The sequence below is a fragment of the Chiloscyllium plagiosum genome, unplaced genomic scaffold (genome assembly GCF_037043375.1).
Source record: "Chiloscyllium plagiosum isolate Xiang-an unplaced genomic scaffold, Cpla_swu_hap1 HiC_scaffold_42, whole genome shotgun sequence".
Classification (NCBI taxonomy): domain Eukaryota; kingdom Metazoa; phylum Chordata; class Chondrichthyes; order Orectolobiformes; family Hemiscylliidae; genus Chiloscyllium; species Chiloscyllium plagiosum.
Genome location: NW_028270180.1, coordinates 70563 through 89964, shown reverse-complemented (window position 1 = coordinate 89964; position 19402 = coordinate 70563). Strand labels below are relative to the sequence as shown.

Here is a 19402-nt window from a genome sequence, read left to right as displayed (position 1 = left end):
GTAATTTATAGACCAGTGGGCCTTACTTCGGTTGTGGGTAACGTGTTGGAAAACAGATAAGATTTAAAATCACCTAGAAAGAAATAAGTTGATTAGGGATAGTCAACACAGTTTTGTGAAGGGTAGTTCATGCCTCACAAACATTACTGAGTTCTTTGAAAAGGTGACCAAACAGGTGGATGAGGGTAAAATGGTTGATGTGGTGTATATGGATTTCAGTAAGGCATTTGATAAGGTTCCCCATGGTAGGTTATTGCACAAAATATTGAAGCATGGTATTGCGGGTGACTTAGTGGTTTGGATCAGAAATTGGCTAGCTGAAAGAAGACAGAGGGTTGTGGTTGATGGGAAGTGTTCATCCTGGAGCTCAGTTACTAGTGGTGTGCCACAAGGATCAGTTTTGGAGCCACTGCTGTTTGTAATTTTTACAAATGACCTGGATTAGGGCGTAGAAGGATGGGTTAGTAAATTTGCGGATGACACTAAGGTCAGTGGAGTTATGGATAGTGCCAAAGGATGTTGCAGGTTACAGAGGGACATTGATAAACTGCAGAGCTGGGCTGGGAGGTGGCAAATGAAGTTTAATGTGGAAAAGTGTGAGGTGATTCACTTTGGAAGGAGCACTAGGAATAAAGAGTACTGGGCTAATGGTAAGATTCTTGGTAGTGTAGAGGAGCAGAGAAATCTCATTGTCCATGTATATAGGTCCCTGAAAGTTGCCACACAGGGTGATAAGGTTGTTAAGTAGGCATATAGCATGTTAGCTTTTCTTGGTAGAAGGATTGAGTTTCGGAACCACGAGGTCATGCTGCAACTGTACAAAACTCTGGTGCAGCTGCACTTGGGGTATTGCGTACAGTTCTGGTCACCGCATTATAGGAAGGATGTAGAAGCTTTGGAAAAGGTTCAGAGGAGATTTACTCGGATATTGCCTGGTATGGAGGGAAGCTCTTATGAGAAAAAGCTGAGGGACTTGAGGCTATTCTTGTTAGAGAGAAGGTTGAGACGTATTATTGAGACATATAAGATAATCAGAGGGTTAGATCAGATGGACAGTGAGAGCATTTGTCCTCCGATAGTGATGGCTAGCACGAGGAGACATAGCTTTAAATTGAGGGGTGATAGTTATTGGACAGATGTCAGAGGTAGTTTCTTTACTCAGAGGAGTAGGCGTGTGGAGCGCCCTGTCTGCAGCAGTAGTAGACTGGACACCTTTAAGGGCATTTAAATAGTCATTGGATAAACATATCGATGAAAATGGAATAGTGTAGGTTAGATGGGCTCCAGATTGGTTTCATAGGTCGGTGTAACATTGAGGGCCGAAGGGCGTGTACTGTCCTGTGCTGTGCTGTTCTATGTTCTGAAGATTTGAGCAGAGAAATGGCAGTTTGAGTTTAATCTGGACAAATGTGAGGTGGTGCATTTTGGGAGATCTAATGCAGGAGGGAAGTATCTGGTAAATAGCAGAACCCTTTATTGTGGGTAAATCACCCCAAATTATTTTTAATGTGGTTGCTTATTAAGAAATACCCCAGACAATCAAGTTTTAAAACACTAACTTTATTGCATGTAGCAACCAAAATAAGGCCCTTCAAGTGAGCAAGTTAAGTGTTACGCCTCAACCTAACTATTACCAAATTAATGTTGAAATTTAGCTACAATTCCAACCAACAGTGTCTGACTCTGATGTCCAGGATTTGATCCATATGCAGTGTTGTTCTTCGATCGGCTGCTGAAGAAGAGTTGTGGTGTTGGAGTCTTTTACAGTTCCTTCGATGTTGTGATATTAGTGATGACCTCTTAGATGCTTTCATTCAAATTATTGACTTTGGCTCTTAAACCATCAAGTCTACAGTTTGCCTTGTGATCAGAAGTGGCTTCTTTATTCCTTGTTCCATTTGTCATTGACTGTTTGAAGACACAGCTTTCCTGTGATTAACTCCTTAAATTCTTCTGCAGGGCAGTTACTTGTCCTTGTGGCATAAGACAGCCATTTATTAACAATTTTGCTCATGTAGCTTCAACTCCTTCTTCTCCCAGACAAAGCTAATTGCTTTCACTTCCTGTATAAGTTTTTCTTTGTGCTTTAACAATTTATTTGAGATGGAGTTATTGCTACTTATTTCAATCTATAAACAGTTAATAAAGTTCTGAAGAGTATTTTGTCACACCTTAGTAGCATCAACTTACAGAGGTGTACAGATCCACAGTTCCCTGAAAGTAAGAAGATTAGTGGTGCTGGAAAAACACAGCAGGTCAGGCAGCATCCGAAGAGCTTTTGCCTGAACCGTCGATTTTCCTGCTCCTCAGATGTTGCCTGACCTGCAGTACTTTTCCAGCACCACTCTAATCTTGACTCTAATCTCCAGCAATTGCAGCACCCACTTCTGCCCTGGAAGTGACAACCTAAGTGGACAAAGTGATCAGAAGGCATATGCATTCTTGCCTTCATTGGTCAAGGGCATAGAGTATAAAAATTGGCAAGTCATGTTGCAGCTATAGAGAAATTTAGTTCGGCTACATTTGGAATATTGTGTGCAGTTCCAATTTCCAGTCTACTGGAAGATGTACAGAAAAGAGTTGCCTAGATGTTGCCTAGTTTGGAGGGTATTAGCTGTGAGGAGAGATTGAACAAGCTTGGTTTATTTTCATTTGAATGTTGAAGGTTCTCAGGTTACTTGATAAAAGTTTATAAAATTGTGAGAGGCGTGGATAGAATGGATAGTCGGAGTCTTTCTCCCAGGGTAGGAATGTCACTTACTAGGGGACATAGGTTTAAGGTAAAAGGGGATAAGTTTAAAGATCATGTGAGAGGCAGGTTTTTTGCACAGATAATGGTAAGTTGCCTCAAATGCGCTATCAGTGGAAATGAAGGAGGCGGATACAATAGAAACTTGTAAAATGCAAATTTATGAATAAGCAATGAATAGAGGGATCCAGATTGCACAAAGGCAGTCTGTGTTGGCCAAAGGGCGTTCCTGTGATGTACTGTTCTTTATTCACTGTCTACCAATTTTGTTGCACATAGCTGCTCTGTTTTAGCAATGGAATATTCTGTTCTTCTGACTCAATTTTTATCCTGTTTGTGGCTAGAATTTTGTTACTTTGGGATTTAGTAGTTTATTTGGAGGTTAAAAATGAGTATAGGATAAGGATGGTAGCATGGGTGATTTTGTGATGGGGAGAAAAATCATTCAGTGCTGTGAGATAGAGAAAAAAGAAGAAAAAAAAAGGATGCGGATGCAGGGCTTTTGTGGCACAGTGAGTTCTGGGCCAGAAGACCCGGGATTAAGTTCCACTTGCTCCAGAGATGTGTAATAATATCTCTCAACAGGTTGATCAGAAAATATCTGTAGGATAAGAATCACTCATATGTTGCAAAATATTCTGCTCAGGCTAGGAGCTTGAGCTGAAATTGGTGTGGAGCTCTTGGTACAGAATCCCAAGTTAGCAATTAGTTTTGGCTGTTCCACTTCCAAAGAGTTCAGCAACCTCACACTGGAGCCAGTACAATGCTTTAGGCCACAGACATGGGAGCAGTAGTAGACCATTGAGCCATTGAATCTACTCTGCCATTTCAATTATATCATAGCTGATCTGATAATCCTCAAATCACCTTCCCTTGATAATAATAAAATTCTATCTCAGCCTTGAATATACTTAATGATCCAGCCTCAGCAGCCCTCTGTGGCAAAGCATTTCGAGATTCACAACCCTGAGAGAAAAAAATTCCTCTTTGTCTCTATCTTAAATCTGCAACTCCTCTGGTCCTAACCTCTCCCACAAACAGGACAATCTTTCCACGTTTATCCTGTCAAGTGCTCTAAGAATCTTGTATATTTCAATTAAGTTGCCTCTCATTCTTCTATATTCCAACAAGTACAGGCCCAATTTACTGAACCTCTCCACATAAGAAGTTTATTTGTCCATACCTGGTATCAGTTTAGTGAACCTTCTCTGGAATGCCTCGAATGCAAGTATGTCTTTCTTTAGATAAGGTGCCTAAAATTGTTCACCATGCCTTGTACAATTTTAGCAAAGCTCCATACTTGTATATTCCATTTTCTTTGAAATATAGGACAACATTCCATTTGCCTTTCCTTTACCTGCTGAAATTTGATACTAACTTTTTGTGATTCATAAATGAGGACCCCTAAATCCCTCTTTTCAGTAGCTTTCTACAAATCAATGTGTCTTATGACTCTGTGGACCTACTGATATGACTCCAACCAATCCTGAGCACCGATTGGCTGATAAACTCACCCTTATGAGGAAATTGAAATGTGTACAGCACAATGATCCAGGATCAGTTCCTCTAGAATTTGGAATAGGGAGGGAATTCTGAGGTTTTGGCCCAGTGACAGTGAAGGAACAGTGATATATTTCCAAGTCAGGATGCTGAGTGGCTTGGAGGGGAACTTGAGGTTGTCATGTTCCTATGTATCTACTGGAAGTCCTTGATCTTCTAAATGAAAATTGCTGTGTTTGGAAGGTGCTGTCTGAGGCTCTTCGGTGATATTCTTCAGTGCATCTTGTACACAGTGCACTACCTGTGTATCGGTAGTGAAGAGAGTGAATGCTTATGGATGCAAATTCAGCAGGCTTTTTCTGGATGGTGTCAAATCTCTTGAGCGTTATTAGGGCTGCACTCATCCAGGTAAGTGGGGAGTATTCCATTCCTGACTTGTCCCTTGTAGGTGATGGACAGGCTTTGGGGAGTCAGGAGGTGAGTTACTCGCAACTGTATTCCTAGCCTCTGACCTGCTCTTGTAGCCACTGTGTTTCTGTGATGAGTACAGTTAAGTTTCTGACCAAAGCTAATCCCTATGTTGTTGATAATAGTTGTTTTGGTGATGGTAACACCATTTATAGTCAAGGAGCCTTGGTTAGATTGTCTCTTATTGGTGATGGTCATTGCCTGGCATTTGTATGGCGCAAATTTTATTTGAGAATTGTCTGCCCAAGCCTGAATATTGTCCAGATCTTTCTACATTTGAACATAGACTCCTTCAGTATCTGACGAGTCACAAATGGTGCTGAACATTGTGCAATCATTGGCGAATATGCCCACATCTGATCTTGTGATGGAAGGAAGGTCATTGATGAAGCAATGGAGCAATGCTATCTTTCTTTAGATAACGGGACCACAACTCCTCACAATACCCCACATGTAGTCTCACCAGCACCTGTACAATTGTAGTAATACCTCCCTATTGTTATTGAAATAAAGGCCAACATTCCATTAGCCTTCTAATTATTTGCTGCGTAAAATCCCTACAGAATCATAGAATCTCTGCAATGTGGAAGCAGGCATTTGGCCCATCCAACCTACACCAACCCTCTGAATAAACAGCCCACCCAGACTCCACTCTCCTACCATATCCCTGTAACCTTGCATTTCCAAATGCCAATCCACCTAATCTGCAGATCTTTGGACTGTGGGAGGAAACTGGAGCACCCAGCAGAAATCCATGCAGACAAGGGGAGAATGAGCAAACTCCACATAGGCAGTCCCCAAGGCTGGAATCCTAACTGGGTCCCTGGTGCTGTGAGGCAGCAGTGCTAACCACTGTTCCGCCTCCTGTGTTTCATACAAAAGTACTCACAAATACCTTTGTATTGCAGCTTTCTGCAATTTTATTTGTCAAGGGTAAGCCATTTTAAGAGAAAAAAAATATAAAATTTTAATTTGGGGAATAGGAAACTAGGCCAGCCTGTAGAACTTACTTCAAGACATGCAGCATACAAACACTGGTGTTTACTGAGCGTGCAAGGTGGGGGACTAGCAAGTAGAATAATGCAAGAGTTGAGACATTTCATGGAGGAGATTGCAAATGATCTTGATAATTGCTAAAATCCAGTATGTATGTGGAGAAAGTGAGGACTGCAGATGCTGGAGAGTCAGAGTTTAAATGTATGGCGCTGAAAAAGCACAGCAGGTCAGGCAACATCTGAAAAGCAGGAGAGTTGACCTTTGGGGAATAAGCCCTATACACATTCCTGATAGGCCAACTAGAGGCGAGGCTATATTAGATTTGGTGCTCGACAACAAATCAGGCCAGGCTTCAAATCTCTCAATAGGAGAGCATTTCAGTGTTAGTGATCATAACTCTTGACCTATACTATAGTCAAGGAGAGGGATAGGAGCAGACGATATGGAAAATTATTTAATTGGGGGAGTGGGAATTATAATACTATTAGATAGGAACTGGGGCGCCTACATTGGGAACAGATTTGAATTAGAATTAGAATTCCTGGAACAGTGTGGAAACAGGCCCTTCAGCCCAACAAGTCTACACCAACCCTCTGAAGAGTAACCCACCGAGATCCATTCCCCAACCCTATCATTTGATATTTACCCCTGACTAATGCCCTTAACCTACACATCCCTGAACGCTATGGTGATTTAGCATGGCCAGTTCACCTAAACTGCACATCTTTGGATTGTGGGAGTAAACCCACACATGGAGAATGTGCAAATTCCACACAGACAGTCGCCCAAGGCTGGAAGCAAACCTAGCTCCCTGGCGCTGTGAGGCAGCAATGGTAACCAATGAGCCACTGTGCCACCCAAAGGTATCTTGACGTGTTTTCTGAGATGTTCTCAGGAAAATGCACAAAAGAAATGTGGAGGTTGTTTAGGGAGCACCTGCTGGTAGTGCTGCATAAGTTTGTCCCACTAAGGCATGGATGGTGGGGTGAAGGAACATTGGGTGGCAAGGAATATAAAACATGTAGTCAGAGGAAGAAGGAAGCTTACTTAAGGTTGAGGAGGCAAGGATCAGACAGGGCTCTAGAGGGTTACAAAGTGGTCAGGAAGGAACTAAAGAGTGGAATTAGGATAGCTAGAAGGGGGCATGGAAAAGCTTTAGCGGGTACGATTAAGAAAAACCCTAAGGCACTCTACACTTATGTGAGTAATGGAAGGATGGCCAGAGTGAGAGTAGGGTCGATCAGAAATGATGGAGGGGACTTGTTCCTGGTCTCTGAGGAGGTAGGGGAAATCCTTAATGAGTACTTTACTTCAGTATTCACGGTGAGAGGGACCTTGACATTTGTGATGACAGCATGAAACAGGCTGATATGCTCAAACAGTTGATGTTAAGAAGGAGGATGTGCTGAAAAGTTTGAAAGATAAGTCCTCTGGGCCAGATGGGGTATACCCAAGGTTACTACAGGAAGTGAGGGAAGCGATTGCTGCGCCTTTGGCAATAATCTGTGAGTCCTCACTGTCCACTGCAGTCGTGCCAGATTACTGGAGAGTGGAAAATGTTATTCCCTTGTTCAAGAAAGGGATTAGGGATAATCCTAGGAGTTACTGACCCATCAGTCTTCGTCTATAATGGGCAAATTATTAGAGAGGATTCTGAGAGACTGGATTTATGATTACTTGGATTTATGAAATCTCTAATAGTTTGATTAGAGATAGTCAGCATGGCTTTGTGAGGGGCAGGACATGCCTCACAAACCTTACTGAATTCTTTGAGGATGTGATAAAACGCATTAATGAAGGCCGAGCAGTGGATGTGGTGTATGTGGATTTTAGCGAGGCATTTGAAAAGGTTCTCCTTGGTAAACTCATTCAGAAAGTAAGGAGGCATGGGATACAGGGAAATTTGGCTGTCTGGATATGGAATTGGCTGGCCCATTGGAGACAGAGGGTGGTGGTTGAAGGCAAGCATTCAGCCAGGAGCTTGGTGAGCAGTGGTGTTCTGCAGGGATCTGTCCTGGAACCTCTACTGTTTGTGATTTTTATAAATGACTTGGATGAGGAAGTGGAAAGGTGGGTGAGTAAATTTATGAATGACACAAAAGTTGGTAGAGTTGTGGATAGTGTGGAGGGCTGTTGTCGGTTGCACTGGGATATTGACAGGATGCAGAACTGGGCTGAGAAGTGGCAGATGGTGTTCAACCTGGAAAAATGTGAAGTGATTAATTTTGGAAGGTCGATTTGGAATACATAATACAGAGTTAAAGGTAGCATTCATGGCAGTGTGGAGGAACAGAGGGATCTTGGGGTCCATGTCCCTAGATCCCTTAAAGTTGCCTTCCAATTTGATAGGGTTGTTAAGAAGCCATATGATGTGTTGGCTTTCATTAGCAGGAGGATTGAGTTTAAGATCTGTAAGGTTATGCTGCAGCTCTATAGACCCCTGGTTAGACCACACTTGGAATATTGTGTTCAGTTCTGGTCACCTCATTATAGGAAGGATGTGGAAGCTTTAGAGAGGGTGCAGAGGACTGGAGGGCATGTCTTATGAAGAAAGGTTGGGCAAGCTCGGGCTTTTCTCACTGGAGCAAAGAAGGAAGAGAGGTGAGTGGATAGAGGTGCACAAGATGATGAGAGACTTAGAACGAGTGAATAGTCAGAGAACTTTTCCCAGAGCAGAAATGGCTATCACAGGGGGGCATAATTTTAAGGTGATTGGAGGAAGGTTCAGGGGAGATGTCAGAGGTATATTCTTTACTAGGACAGTGGTGGGTGCCTGAAATGCACTGCCAGCAGTGTTGGTAGAGTCAGATACATTAGGGACATTTAAGCGACTCTTAGATGGGTACATGGATGATAGTAAAATGAAGGTATGTAGGTTAGTTTGATCTTAGAATAGGATATAAGGTTGGTACAACATCGAGGGCCGAAGGGCCTCTACTGTGCTGTACTGTTCTAGTTGTATGTTCTGTGTTCCTGCTCCTTGGATGCTGCCTGATCTGCTGTGCTTGTCCAGTTCCACACTTGTTGACTTTGGTATGGATATGTTCAAGCACAGTGAACCATGCTCCGTATCTCAATACAGTATTTTTAAGCATAGAAGATATCTAAATCATGAAAGTTTGATGACAGAATTAGAGGATATCTCAATTTTCTATTGGCCTATGTTGTACCTGACCTTGGGAGGATTTAATGAAGCAATTACTGGGAACTTTAACATCCAAATCTAGCTATGCGTAATCTGTGACTGATAAAAAATTTAAAAATGAAAAGTATTTCATTACCACAGCCCACGTTTAATTAAACATTCAATAAAAGATGACATAGAATTGAATATTTCAAATATAAATGTTTTAGTTTCGTTTTGGTATTAATCACAGTGCTGTTGTAATATCGCAGTGACCACCAGTTTTGTACTCTCCATTGTTCATTGATATACTGCCCCTTATAATGACTATCTATCAAATTGTTTTAAAGGTGACAAATACATTTTCATTTATGATGCTTATTTTCAGGAGGAAGAGAGGAGAATGGCATCAGTCATGGCCAGAAAAGAAGATGACAAAAAACGTGAAATACACAAACAGGCAATTCTGAAGGTAAAGACTAAATATTAGTTAGTCTTCAGTTAAAATAAATTATGAGAATGTTGCATGCAGAATCCTTCCATTCTGGTAATAATATGGTCAAGACATGTATTTAATCAATTAATCTAAACAGGTCTGCAAAAGAAATTTGTTTCTGGCTTTTAGGATTTTTTAATATTGTACTCCTATTTTATGAATATTTAAGAGATAGTGTAGTCAGGCTTAGTGTTAGTATAAATCCAAGTGTAGCGGCTATGTCAAAGTATTATCTTTGCACTTTGTAACCTGTTGTGGACATAGCTCTAAGAGAAGCACTATGGTTTTCATGTAGTACTCAACAAATATCAATATAAGAAGCCCAGCAATTTATGAGCTGTAATACCAAGCAGGTTCTGAAATAGTATGAGTTTATTTAGTACTTTTAGCGTAGAAAGATTTCCTGCAACACTTGACAACAACATTACAAAAATGGACATAATCTGGAAATAAAAGGCTAGAACCCATGAAAGTGCCCATGCACCTTCAGATTGTTCTAAAACCAAATAGGCAAGGAAACCTGTCATTCTTGCATCTTTTAGTTGATATGTGCTATAGTTTACACCAACATGGTTGCCTTTAACTGTCTGTTAATGTGACTCAGCAAGCCACTGAGTCATGTCATATACTTTTCAAGTATATGAACTAACTTTGGCAACAGTTATTCTTATCACCCTCCTTTTTTGCTTAGTAGAATAGGGATTATGTTCCTGTCTGGCTACATAAAATCACTGAAATGTCCTTGATGCTACTTTGAAGTCTAAAGGTTGCTTATATCATATTACTAAATGGGTATTTTGCATTAGTGTTTAGTGTGGAAAAGGACATGGAAGATATAGAATGTAGGGAAATAGATGGTAACATCTTGAAAAATGTCCATATTACAAAGGAGTTCTAGGGTACTCCTGTTCAGTTCCTGGGGATTTATCCACTTTAATGCGTTTCAAGACATCCAGCACTTCCTCCTCTGTAATTTGGACATTTTGCAAGATGTCACCATCTACTTCCCTACAGTCTATATCTTTCATATCCTTTTCCACAGTAAATACTGATGCAAAATACTCATTTAGTATCTCCCCCATTTTCTGCGGCTCCACACAAAGGCTGCCTTGATGATCTTTGAGGGGCCCTATTCTCTCCCTAGTTACCCTTTTGTCCTTAATATATTTGTAAAAACTCTTTGGATTCTCCTTAATTCTATTTGCCAAAGCTATCTCATGTCCCCTTTTTGGCCTCCTGATTTCCCTCTTAAGTATACTTCTACTTCCTTTATACTCTTCTATGGATTGACTCAATCTATCCTGTGTATACCTTACATATGCTTCCTTCTTTTTCTTAACAAAACCCTCAATTTCTGTAGTCATCCAGCATTCCCTATACCTACCAGCCTTTCCTTTCACCCTAACAGGAATATACTTTCTCTGGATTCTCGTTATCTCATTTCTGAAGGCTTCCAATTTTCCAGCTGTCACTTTACCTGCAAACATCTGCCCCCAATCAGCTCTCAAAAGTTCTTTCCTAATACCGTCAAAATTGGCCTTTCTCCAATTTAGAACTTCAACTTTTAGATCTGGTCTATCCTTTTCCATCATTATTTTAAAACTAATAGAATTATGGTCGCTGGCCCCAAAATGCTCCCCCACTGACACCTCAGTCACCTGCCTTGCCTTATTACCCAAGAGTAAGTCAAGTTTTGCACCTTCTCTAGTGGGTACATCCACATACTGAATCAGAAAATTGTCTTGTACACACTTAATAAATTCCTCTCCATCTAAACCTTTAACACTATGGCAGTCCCAGTCGATGTTTGGAAAGTTAAAACCCCCGACCATAACTACCCTATTATTCTTACAGATAGATGAGATTTCCTTCCAAGTTTGTTTCTCAATTTCCCTCTGACTGTTGGGGGGTCTATAATACAATCCCAATAAGGTGATCATTCCTTTCTTATTTCTCAGTTCCACCCAAATAACTTCCCTGGATGTATTTCTGGGAATATCCTCCCTCAGTACAGCTGTAATTCTATCCCTTATCAAGAACGCCACTCCACCCCCCCACCCTGCCTCTCTTGCTATCCTTCCAGTAGCATTTGTATCCTGGAACATTAAGCTGCCGGTCCTGCCCATCCCTGAGCCATGTTTCTGTAATTGCTATGATATCCCAGTCCCATGTTCCTAACCATACACTGAGTTCCACTGCCTTCCCTGTTAGGCCCCTTGCATTGAAATAAATGCAGTTTAATTTATTAGTCCTACCTTGTCCTTGCCTGCCCTGACTGTTTAACTCGCTTCTGTTCTCAACTGTACCAGTTTCAGATCGATCTCTTTCCTCACTATCTCCTTGGGTCCCACCCCCACCTTACTAGTTTAAATCCTCCCGAGCAGCTGTAGCAAATCTCCCTGGAGAAAGTGAGGACTGCAGGTGCTGGAGATCAGAACTGAAAATGTGATGCTGGAAAAGCGCAGCAGGTCAGGCAGCATCCAAGGAGCAGGAGAATCGACGTTTCGGGCATGAGCCTGAAGAAGGGCTCATGCCCGAAACTTCGATTCTCCTGCTCCTTGGATGCTGCCTGACCTGCTGCGCTTTTCCAGCATCACATTTTTAGCAAATCTCCCTGCCAATATATTAGTCCCCTTCCAATTTAAGTGCAATCCATCTTTCTTGTACAGGTCACTTCTACCCCAAAAGAGATTCCAATGATCCAAAAATGTGAATCCTTCCCCCATACACCAGCTCCTCGGCCATTAATTCATCTGCTCTATCCTCCTATTCCTGCCCTCACTAGCTCGTAGCACTGGGAGTAATCCAGATATTACTACTCTCGAGGACCTCCTTTTTAAATTTCTGCCTAGCTCTCTGTAATCTCCCTTCAGAATCTTAACCTTTTCCCTTCCTGGGTCGTTGGTTTCAATGTGGACAATGACCTCTTGCTGGCCCCTCTCCCCCGTGAGAACATTCTGCACCCTCTCTGAGACATCCTTGATCCTGGCACCAGGGAAGCAACATACCATTCTGCTTTTTCGCTGCTGGCCACAGAAACGTCTGTCTGTACCTCGAACTAGAGAATCCCCTAACACAATTGATCTCTTGGAACCCGACGTACCCCTCGTTGCATTAGAGCCAGTCTCCATACCCGAAACTTGGCTGTTCGTGCTACGTTCCCCTGAGAATCCATCACCCCCTACATTTTCCAAAACAGCATACCTGTTTGAAATGGGTATAGTCACAAAAAACTGCTGCACTGGCTGCCTACCTCTCTTACCTTTCCTGGAGTTAACCCATCTCTATGACTGTATCTGAGACTTCCCCCCTTCCTATAACTGCCATCCATCACATACTGTTGCTGTTGCAAATTCCTCATCGCTTCTAACTGTCTCTCCAACCAATCCATTCGATCTGATAAGATTCGCAGCCAGCAGTATTTATGGCAGATATAATCCGCAGTAGCCCTTAAACTCTCTTTAAGCTCCCACATCTGACAAGAAGTACATATCACTGCAAAGGCCATTTTTGCTCCTTCACAATCTACAGACCCAGAAAATTACACCGTCTTATTCCTCTACAAACACTGCCCCAGGTTAAATTAATAGTTATGGCTTATATTTTAAGTTTAGTCAAGAGACATATCTCCAAAAACATATAATCAAGAAAGAACCTACTCTACTCACTACTGCAGATTCTCTGTAGGCCACTTAAAACAACAATTAAGTTATCTGATTCTGTGCTGTGAACTTTGCCCAACAGTTCCTCCAAGATTAGTTGTGAATTTCACTGTTTGATAATTTTCCCAGATGCACTCCAATGTCCAGCAATACACGAATTCAAACAGCAAAGGCGGTAATTGTGCAGGTTCTCTCTCTCTCTCTCTCTCTCTCTCCTGCACTGTCCTCACCATGTGCTTTCTTCTCCCTTTTAAAACTGCTGTTGTTTTACTTTTTTTTCCAAAGTTCCAAAACAATGCAACAGCATATAAAACAGTAATTGCTGCTCCTGCAATTCAAGGAAATCACCTCCAGCACCTAAAATACCTCTAAAAAAGGAGCAGCTCTTACAGCCAGAAATATTTCCCGTCCTCCATCTTGGATTACCCAGAATCATATTGTGAAACTTGAAAGCATTCAGAAAAAATTTACAAGGATGTTGCCAGGGTTGGAAGATATGAGCTATAGGGAGAAGTGGAGTAGGCTAGGACTGTTTCCCTGGAGCGTCGGAGGCTGAGAGGTGACCTTATAGAGGTTTATAAAATCATGAGGGGCGTGGATAGGGTAAATAGACAAGGTTTTTTCCCTGGGGTGGGTGAGTCCAGAACTAAACAGCATAGGTTTAGGGTGAGAGGGGAAAGATATAAAAGAAACCTAAGGGGCAGCCTTTTCACGCAGAGGGTGGTGGAGGCTGGTACAATTTCAACATTTATAAGGCATCTGGTTGGGTATATGAATTGGAAGGGTTTGGAGGGATATGGGCCAGGTGCTGGCAGGTAGGACTAGATTGGATTGAGGTATCTGGTCAGCATGGACGAGTTGGACTGAAGGGTCTGTTTCCATGCAGCACATCTCTATGACTCTATGATTCTCTAGCTAACTAGTAGGAAATTCCAATGGAACCTGCCACCAACCATACTTCAGTTTAAATCAGCTAGTTATTTCATATTGTTGATTTTCTGGATTCATGTTCACAGATACCTAATATAGGCAGTCAATAATTTGTAAGTAATTTTCTGATAGTTTATTAAACTTGTTCATCAGCAGTTTAGATATGATGCAGCAGTTGAGATATGTTGCATTAGTTAATGAGATAAAGAAAGTACACAACCATGACAAATGGAAATAGTTCATTGATACTAGAGGACACACAGGCTGTCAGCATGGAATGTTTTGGTCTTGTTAAAGTTGTGGGGGCAACATCCTGCTCTTTAGCCGAGGTGAGGGGGAACTCTTCCTTCGGTCTTCCTTCACTTCTGTCTGTATTCCATGTGTCTGTTGAGGACTGCTTGATGAAGACTGCTGTCTGGGAATCACCTGATGAAAACTGCTGCCTACAAGGTCTGCTGATAAGAACTGTCCAAAACAAATGCCCCTCTGCCTGAGCACTTATTGTCATATCAAATTTACTGGGGCAGGTAGCTTATGCCATGTCAATCAATTGTCTGAATGCTTTTGACAAATTGACATAGGACAGCCAGTCATGACATTGGATGATGTTGTCCTCTTGTCCGCCTGCATTTGAGGGTTAATTTACTATTCTTTCTAAGATGAAATACTTATTTTCGGAAACAACACACTTTGATAATAGGCTGCTATGCAAACGAACCTTCCAGCTCAGCGAGCAAATCTACATCCAGGCTGCTTTTAGCGCTAGATTAATTGTTGATGCTGGTTCAATGAGCATCATGACCTCCACATTTCATGCTTCCTTTATTTTTCATATTCTGAATTTTGTGAAGTATTGCTGTGATAACTGTTTAATGTAATCTCATTCTAGACAATATATACTAGAGAAATTCAGTTTTAAGGGACCCTAATATCCAACAATATTGTCAGGAAAACCATCTCAATGGAGATTTTAGTTGGTATGGCCCATAGAAATTCATGGCACTTTAGTATCCAAATGTTCAGAAATTCAACTAATTTTAACATTTTAAACTTAAGGCATGGATGTTTTAAATTCTATGCTAAAACTGTGATACACTTATAAAATGTTTGTTTTGAGATATCTACAGCATCACCATGATGAATTATTATGTGTATTCAAGCAAGGTTTTTATTAAATGTGTTCATGAGATGTCCATGAGGCTGACAAGGCCAGCAAATGTTACTTGTCCCCAATTACTTTGGAGGAGGTTATGGTGAGGTGTCCCAAAGTACTGCAATATATGTGGTGGAGGTGCACCCATGGTGCTATTAGGAAGTGAGTTGCAAGATCATGACCTAGTGACAGCGAAGTAACAGCAAAAAAAATTTCTAAGTCATGATTGGATAAATGTCTGGTGTAGTTTAAAAGGTCAGGAGTAATTTGGATCTTGATGTTGTTCCAGAGTAATTAGGGTGTAATTTATTATCACTTATTGTTGTATTGACTTCATCTCAGATCATTAATAATGAGCAAATGTTTCAAACTTTGCAATGTTGTTTCACTGTGAGTTACTCTGAGATTGCAGCAACCTCTAGCATTGGTCCCACCAGTCATTATATTTGAAGATCCAGCGATGAATGGTGTGCAGGAAGCCAGCTCAAGGATTCGTAGAATCCCTGCACTCTGTAAGCAGGCCATTTGGCCCATCAAGTCCATACTGACTCTCCAAAGAGCTCTCCACCCTGTTACCCTACTTCTGCATTCCCCATGGCTAATGCAGCTAGTCTGCACATTGCTGGACACAAATAGAATTAAATAAGATGGAAGGGAAGTGGATTACTACCCATGAAGGAGTGCTGTATTAGCTAGACTAAGGGCCTGAATACCAACTCAGGTGTAAATGAAGGATACAATAGCACTGATCAAAGAAAAGCAAGGGAATTCTCTTCCTATCCTGGCTAACATTAATTCCTATGACAATATGCATAAAATAAATGATCTGGTTATTTATCTCATTATAGTTTGAGGGAGCTTGTTGAATGCAAATTATTTGACAATCTTTTCTACTGTACAACAGCAAATCTTCAAAAAGTAATTCATTAGCTGTAATGAACCCTGCTGACATTAGACATGATAAACATATGCCTTATGTAATGTAAAGAAGTGAATGGGTTTTCTTAAACAATATTCTCTACATCATCTTTGTTGTCTTACTCACTCTTGTTTTACAGGAGAAACGTCGTTTGGCTATCAGTAATGCTGCCAGACAGTGGGAGATCCAGCAGACAGTTGCCGCCATCAAGGACGCACAACAGGAACAAGTGAAATCTCTGGGTATTCATAAACCATATCACATCAATGAACATGAACAGGAGCTATGGCCGAATGAATCAAGGTATGCATTCTTTTGACTGAGGAACTTTGATTAAGGGCCAAAACCTATAGTGCAGCAGAACAGTGAGATGAAGAAAAGGTGAGATGGGAGAGAAGGTTAGATAAAAAAAAATTATTATGGGCCTTGAAGCTTTGTAAATTTTATCAGTTGCACCTCTTTTTTGGTTTTAATATAAACTTATTTGGCTCATTTTTTGATAGTTTTTTTTCCTCGGGACATAGTTTAGATTTTCTAGTTTCATTATTTTTTCCCCTCAGTTTCAGTATTTGGCCTGGAAAGTAGCAAGTCTGTTTGAATCCACAGAACAGAACACAGTGCTATTCCGGGAGAACGTAGCTTTATGATCATTCTGGAATATTTGAAAGAGATCATTAGCTGATATTGGATTTGAGGCAGAAGATCAACTGCAGTCATATTGAATGACAGAGCAGACTTCAAGGGCCATAAGGCCTAATCCTGTACCCATTTCTTATAGTCTTGTGTACATAGTCCATTAAATGTCCATGAATAAATTGTGGAAGTTGGTCTATCCCTACATAAGTAATGAATTTCATTACTTTTGGATAAAACAATCAATGTTGAAAGTGTGCTGGACTGCTTGTTTTTAATCATATCCTTTCATAGCCCGTTAAGTCCAAAGAACAATATTGAAAAGGAAGCAGTAGAGAGCAACAAACAAGACTTGTCAAAATCTGAAAAGTCCAATAACATGAGGTAAGGTCTAATTTTGTTTTGCATATTACTGATTTCTAGCTAAATATTTTGTAAAGGTTGAAAATTCTTATTCTTTTATCTGTATTAGTATTGTTTATGATAAATGACAATTGTTCAGTGAAGTGCAGATATACATTTTGACTCATTCCCAACATTCAACTTAAAATGTACAGTTTGTATCCTTTATCTCTCCACCCTTCAGGCACTCTGCCTGTATTCCTGATGAAGGGGTTTTGCCCGAAACATCGATTTTACTGCTTCTCGGATGCTGCCTGAACTGCTGTGCTTTTCCAGCACCACTAATCCAGAATTATAATTAGCTCCCAAAACACAAACATTGCTCACCCATCTCAAGATCAATGTGTTTACTGTCACAGAATTTCCCTTTCTGTCAGTTCATGTAACTGTGTTCTGATTAATTTGTAAGTAAAGGACCATTTCCTATTCCTTCCAATCTCACTCTGGGTATCATTACATAAATAGCTGTCTTGCAATGCTATCAAAATTGTTTGCTTTGTAAGGCTACATATTTCCTCTTCAGCACACTTCCCTTCCTCTACTTAGTTTAAAACCCACTCTGCAGCCCTAGTTATTTGATTTACCATAACACTGATTCCAGGATGGTTTAAGTCCAACAAATAGCCCTCTTCTATTCTAACTGAAACCCATTCCTTCCACATGATTTGGAGATGCTGGTATTGGACGGGGGTGTACAAAGTTAAAAATCACACAACACCAGGTTATAGTCCAACAGGTTTATTTGGAAGCACTAGCTTTCGGAGCGCTGCTCCTTCATCACGCGGTTGTGGACCTTCCACACTAATCTTTGAACCACATATTTATAGAGTCATAGAATTAAAGAGATGTACAGCACAGAAACAGACCATTAGGTCCAATGTGTCCATGCTGACCAGATATCCCAACCCAATCTAGTCCCACCTGCCAGCACCCGGCCTATATCCCTCCAAACCATTCATATTCGTATACCCACCCAGATGCTTTATAAATGTTATAATTGTACTTGCTTCCACCACATCCTCTGGCAGCTCATTTCATACACGTACCACCCTCTGCGTGAAAAAGTTGTCCCTTAGTTCTCTTCCATATCTTTCCCCTCTCACCCTAAACTTATGCCCTCTACTTCTGGACTCCCTGACCCCAGGGAAAAGACTTTGTCTATTTATCCTATCCATGCCCCTCATGATTTTATAAACCTCTAAAAGGTCACCCCTCAGCCTCCGACGCTCCAGGGAAAACAGCCCCAACCTATACAACCTCTCCCTATAGTTCAAATTCTCCTACCCAACCAACATCCTTGTAAATCTTTTCTGAACCCTTTCAAGTTTCACAACATCTTTCCAATAAGAAGGAGACCAGAACTGCACACAATATTCCAAAAGTGACCTAACCCAATGTCCTGTACAGCCACAACATGACCTCCCAACTCCTGTACTCAATACTCTGACCAATAAAGGAAAGCCTACCAAACACCTTCTTCACTATCCTATCTACCTGTGACTTTAACGCCTTGACTTTATTTACCTTATACCAGTTTGCCCATGGCTCAGCCAGAAATCATGAGATTATTACGTTGGAGGTTCTGCTATCTAATTTAGCTCCAAACTATTCAAATTCTTGCAGTAGAACCTCCTTTCTAGTCCTATCAATGTCATTGATACCGATGTAGACATTGACAACTGAATTAAGTTGAATGCTGCTGCGTGAGATAAAGATGCAAGGCTTTACGGGTAATATATTAGCATGGATAGAGGACTGGTTAACTAACAGGAAGCAAGAGTGGGGATAATGAGTGCTTTTCTGGTCCTGAAGCAGGGTTACACCCAAAATGTTGACTTCTCCACCTCCTGACGCTGCCTGGACTGCAGTGTTCTTCTATCCTTCTGCTTGTCTACCTTGGATTCCAGCCACTGCAGTTTTTTTTTTGTCTCTAACCCAGTGAACTAGTTGAGGTTTCCTCATTGAATGTTTTTAAAGCTAAGATAGATAATATTTTGAACAGCAAAGGAATTAACGGTTGTGATGAGAGGGCGGGTTAGTGAAGCTCGGGCCACGAAAAGATTAGCCATGATCTTATTGAATGGCGGAGCAGGCTCGAAGGGCCAGATGGCTTACCCCTGCTTCTAGTTCTTATGTTCCTATATTGTTATGTTCTTAATCTCTCCCACTCCGAGCTCTTCTCCAGCCCTGAGGACATGTCCTTAGCCCTGGCACCGGACAAGCAACACAGTCTTTGGGACTCACTTTCATGGCAGTAGCGATCAGTAGCTATCCCTCTATTTATGTTGTCACCTATGACGACTACATTCCAATTTTTTCCCTTCCTCTGCCCCCTAATGACTCCCTGTATCATGGTTGCAGTGGTCAATT

At 41.2% G+C, this 19402-nt stretch overlaps 1 protein-coding gene across 6 annotated transcripts in view; it reads left to right on the top strand.

Annotated features, from left to right (window-relative positions):
* The window catches only part of lrrc49 (leucine rich repeat containing 49), a 274354-nt gene that overhangs the window by 189585 nt on the left and 65367 nt on the right, over positions 1-19402 (top strand). For all 6 annotated transcript variants that reach the window (XM_087982207.1, XM_043680302.2, XM_043680301.2 and 3 more), the window contains 3 exons: positions 9226-9309; positions 16137-16300; positions 16925-17014. In XM_087982207.1, coding sequence (XP_087838333.1) covers positions 9226-9309; positions 16137-16300; positions 16925-17014 — 338 coding nt within the window. The remainder of the gene's footprint in view (positions 1-9225; positions 9310-16136; positions 16301-16924; positions 17015-19402) is intronic.